Source organism: Phalaenopsis equestris, unplaced genomic scaffold, assembly GCF_001263595.1.
Source record: "Phalaenopsis equestris unplaced genomic scaffold, ASM126359v1 Scaffold000915, whole genome shotgun sequence".
Lineage (NCBI taxonomy): Eukaryota > Viridiplantae > Streptophyta > Magnoliopsida > Asparagales > Orchidaceae > Phalaenopsis > Phalaenopsis equestris.
In genome coordinates this window covers 14985-19951 of record NW_018165354.1, presented here as the reverse complement: position 1 = coordinate 19951, position 4967 = coordinate 14985, and the positions used below count along the sequence as shown (strand labels likewise).

The 4967-nt window shown below is 35.2% G+C and overlaps 1 protein-coding gene across 1 annotated transcript; it reads right to left on the bottom strand.

Annotated features, from left to right (window-relative positions):
* Positions 1-387: 387 nt before the first annotated feature.
* On the bottom strand, positions 388-1322 carry LOC110032303 (uncharacterized protein At4g22758-like). Its single transcript, XM_020735886.1, has 2 exons — positions 844-1322; positions 388-761 (listed from the first exon to the last, which is right to left on the bottom strand). Exons 1-2 carry the CDS (start codon positions 1208-1210, stop codon positions 568-570), a joined length of 561 nt encoding a protein of 186 aa, XP_020591545.1. The 5' UTR covers positions 1211-1322; the 3' UTR covers positions 388-567.
* Between the last annotated feature and the right edge of the window lie 3645 nt (positions 1323-4967).

Here is a 4967-nt window from a genome sequence, read left to right as displayed (position 1 = left end):
AGAACTTTCAGCCCCGGTAACTGTCTATCATCGATTATTAGTCATTGCTGACCACCACCTGCCGCCCCTGCTCACCACTGTCGGTGACTCCTGATTTCTAATGTCGTATCGCAAATATGGCTACAACATAACGTATAATACCGTATTTAAGATCTGATGATAAATTTTGGCCTATGAAGGTGTCGATCACCATTGATAACCACATGTAAGCTGTCATTCAGATGGAGAATTCCATCTGCTGCTCACACCTAATAATATCTACTTTTAATTTCAATAGATTAAGCGTGTTAGGTCAACTTTAAATGAAGAAATTATAATATCTTAAATCTAATCGATCATCCATTCCATCAATCATTTTTTTGTTGGCAAACTCAAACAAGCTATTGATGGCTTACCAAATCCGTCTACTAAAATATCATCATTAATAACCATTCATATATACAATAAAATTAAATTCTCAATTACATCCCCATATATCAATTCCTGCAACCTCTCCAATACGATCCTTCTTCCAAGCCGCAGTGAACAATAATGAAAAATTCACAAGCATCCATCTGCCGGAACAATCTACAGCAAACAATCCATGAATCTAAGCCACGGAATACCTGTCCTGGACCCCTTCTGTACCTCCTTCCAACACGACGGCGAAGAAGGCACCGCCCCAGCCGGCCTATCTCCGACCCCCGAACCAGATTTCCGCTTCGGACAAAGGAAAAAGCTCCTCGAACCAAAATTCACCAGCTTCTCGTCAGGATCCAAACCTACATAACCGATTCATTGATTAATCAATAAGAACGGGAGGGAGGAACAGAGTTACAGATCGGGTTAGGGTTTCCGACTTACTTTCCAGGCTGAATTGGGAATAGTGGAGGCCGAATGCGGACGGATCCGTGGAGCATAGTAATGGAAGTCTTTCTTCTTCGATGTAGATCTTAATCACGGCCGCCATTAAATCAAGTACCGTCCAATCCGTTGAAGCCATCACCTGAACCGGACCCAAGCTTCTCTGCACGGTCACTTTCACCAGAATCTTTGGTGGATGCGCCGGTGGCGGAAGCGTCCGAATAGAGTCGAGGAGGTCCGGTTGGGTCTTCGGCCGACGAATCTGTGGTAGATCGGATGAAGCGGTTGCCGGCGATCCATGAAATGAGGCCGGCCGCCCCGGCGGCGGGCCGCGGAGAAGCTTTGATTGAGCGGGGGAAGGAGCCATCTGGTTGCTTAATGAAGAAGTCAGGTTGGAGTGGCAGCGAAGGGCTGTGAGGGCTGAGGGGTTTTTATAGTTGCAGAGGAAGGTGTGGGGCCCAAAGATAGTGATCACATTTGCATTATTTTCTAATTGCGTGGTGAGATTATTGGAGGAATTGAGTGATTCAGCAATTTTGTTATGTTATTTAAGAATTGAAAATTTTAAAAAAAAAAAATTAAATGGATAAATGTTTGGATAAATATTTTGAGCAACAAGTTAAAAGGAAAAATTTTAAAACAAGAAAATTTTAATATTTGAATATTAAAAAATGATAGTTTAGAAAATATTTATAAAATAGATAAAATTGTAGACTTATATGATGGCCACCATACTAAGGGTGTGCTTGAGTCAGCGGTACGGTGGCTATGTGGTGTCGCCCCACAATCTGTTTGACAAAAACGCATTTTGTCTGTGTTCCCAAAAAGTTACAGCTGAAACGTGTGTTTTCCGATCAGACTTGACTACCTATGATGCCTGCTAGAAAATTGCGGTCTGAATTTATGATTTTTTTTAATAGTTACTGTAGTTTTTTGAAAAACAGTTTCTTTTTTAGCAGCTTCACAGTTGCTTCTTCAAATATCTGCAATTGTCCCAAAAAAACCCTAAGTGAAAATAACACGTCTAATTCCGACCAACAAAATTAGATGACCGCCTCCAACGGGTCGTATAACCACCGAAGACAGAAACTCGTCGAGATGAGTCCTCCTTGCCTCAACCCAATCGCTCTAATAAAGCTCGATTAATCAGAGACGCAAAAATTTTATTTTTTAATTTATTTCATTAAATATATTATCATTAAAATTAATATAAAGATTACTATAATTATTTAAATTTGATTTATTGAAATTTTATTTAATAGTTTTTTTATATCCCACAGAGATTGATTAATTTGCTTTATTGAAAGGAAAAGTGTGGAATTAAACTTTTAATCATATCAACTTATTGTTAATATTTTTTATTCTTTAAAGAGATAAAAATCATTCTAAGGCAATGCAATGATTTAATTTTTTAGTAATAGAGTAGATATTTTCTTGCAAGAAAGCAACAATATTTTTGTTTTGGCCAAATAATTAGTTATAACATTGCATATTATTAATGAGGAATTTATTGATTATAATTAATAGGCATAGATGATACAAGTGAGGTGGGGCCACTCGTTAGAAAATGAAATTTTCCTAGATTTTTTAATTAAAATTTAATTATTATAAACAAAAAATTGAATTTAATTTAAAATGAGTTAAATTTATAAAACAATCAACAAAATTATATTATTTTTATCTCAACATAAATTAAATAATATTAAGACAGATTGATTCACATATTTAAATAATAATAATATTAGCTAGATTCAACTTAAAAAGAATTGCAAAAAAGATGAACTTGTGAATCGACATGGCGCCACATGGTGTCTCCTAGTGAAATCACTCATCAATATCGTGATTTAGGGCTTGTTTGGGGTAGCTACAACCTATTTAAAAGGTGTTTGCAGCAGCTGTGACAGAAAGTTGCTGCGGAGAAGCTTCTTTTAAATAAATTCGTTGTTTGTTTGTTTTCTACAGTTTGAAACAGTTATGCTGCAGTTGTTTCTGGTCAGATGATTATTCTGCCCTGGTACTGTAATGTTGTTTACAACAGAACCATTCATAGTAGCACATTTCACTCTTGAAAGTAAATATCAAGTTTGAACATTACAAAATAAAAATAGCACCTCACTAAATAACGAGTAACATGACTATCAAATTTTAAAAAAAAGAGTATTAAAATATCAATTAAAAATATGATCATAGTATTTTTAAAATGTAGCTGGTGTAAGTCATGAGATAAGCCGTCCTCTAGGGAAAATCTTCACACTCGATCATTATGCCCACCTGAAGAAGTCACAGTTTTTTGTTTTTCTCCTTGAACAACTGTAATATTGTCTCTCGTAGTTATGTGGTTGCCACGAAATAAGCATCACACATAGTAGTTTGCAGTAGCACTAAAATACTCTGGAGGTACTGGAAATCCTCGAGCTCATCTTTCCTAAAGGCTTAAAATGATAAAACACATACCTTTAGATGTAACATTAGTAAAAATGAATGATAGAATTTATCAATTAAAATAAGATGCAGCTATGAGGACTCAGAGAACACAGCATGCAAGCTAACAAAACAGTCACTACAAGAAGACAACTGACCTTATTAAAAAAAGGGTTATTGGTTATCTTTAACCTACGAAATACTGATCTCATATGTGTCACATATGCATATCACCAGAAAAAGTCCATCCAGAAGAATCTCAAAAACTATGACACTGAAAAAGGAGGAACTTGGTTGCCTTCATTGAGATTTCAGATGTGACAAATACCAATAGCGATATATAGGTCATCCATAAAGATCCATAAGGTCATATGTCTCATCATAGACCTCCAAAACAAAATAAAAAACTTATGATCAAGGACAATCAACGCAGGTCGCTCAATGAAGTATCTCAAATATGAAGTAATTTAGTATCATGAATACTGTGTAATGAATATGGTGTAAAGTAGTATCCTGAGCATGGTGTATCGAAAATCAGATGATAACTCTCGATAACAACTGCTTATGATAGTCATATTTAGAATACAACGACTTTCTCTTGAGTTCAAAAGTTTTCTATACGTTGTATACTGATATGTGTTATCTCTAGCGTAAAATAACAAACCCAAGAGAATGTCAACGAACGCTACTGTAGCTATCAACCACGCCCTATGTGATCAAGTACGACATACCTGTAAAACTGCTACTATAGCCTCCAACTACTACTTATATGAGCGATTGTGGCCTATGTGGCTTGTTTCTATTACAGCTTCCGACTACAATCTATGTGACAAATTGATGCTCTTACAGCTTCAACTTAACATATGAGGTTAGTTACTTCTGAATTTCCCATTATGGCATCTCAGACCAACTAACACTCTTGCAACTACGAACCATGGCCTATGTGGTCAATTAATACTTCAACTTCTCAAAAAGCCCTCTCCGCCTAGCTGACGGTGATGTAGCTACTAACAACGAATATGTTGGCAATTACTACTAATAATCTAATTATAGCCTTCGTTGTCAACTAACATTATTGTAGTCTCCAACTACGAACTCTGTGGCCAATCGATATTATTGCAGCCACTGGCTACAATTTTTTTTACTAACTACCGTTTTTGTAGCAACCAACAGCTGTCTTTGCGGCCTGTTCGCGCCAAAAACTACATTTGTTGTAGTCCAATTATAGCTATTAAAGCTGGATGACTATTATAAACCTATAATTATCAGTATTGCAATTTCATATTCTCTAATTCAGTAGAAGTGTTTACCCATGTACTTACAATCATATAATGGGTTACTTTGACTAAACTCCTATGATTTTTTCCCTTTTCAAAGTTTTTCCACGTAAAGAATCTTGGTGGCTCCTCCTAACTCTTTTTTATTATATGTGTGTATTGGATTTTAGTACAATGTTGAGACATTAAATTATCTTTATACAGCCACGAATCTTCTAGAACGCAATACTAAGATAATTTAAAAAAAATGTTTAAGTTTTAAAGAAGTATTAAAATTTAAGTATTTCTAAGAAAATGTTAAATTTATCAAAATTCAAAATATATTCATATGTTTACAATGACAAGGTAAAAAAAATCATTAAACTTGCTCAATTAGCTTCTATTAGTGTGAGATTAAATATCACATATAGAACACTATCTAAATTT

Bases quoted from the DNA above. Each gene is read 5' to 3' on its own strand.
- LOC110032303 (XM_020735886.1), bottom strand. From the start codon at position 1,210: ATGGCTCCTTCCCCCGCTCAATCAAAGCTTCTCCGCGGCCCGCCGCCG. The intron at 762-843 runs GTAAGTCGGAAA...TCGGTTATGTAG, and splicing joins TTCCCAATTCAGCCTGGAAA to GTTTGGATCCTGACGAGAAG.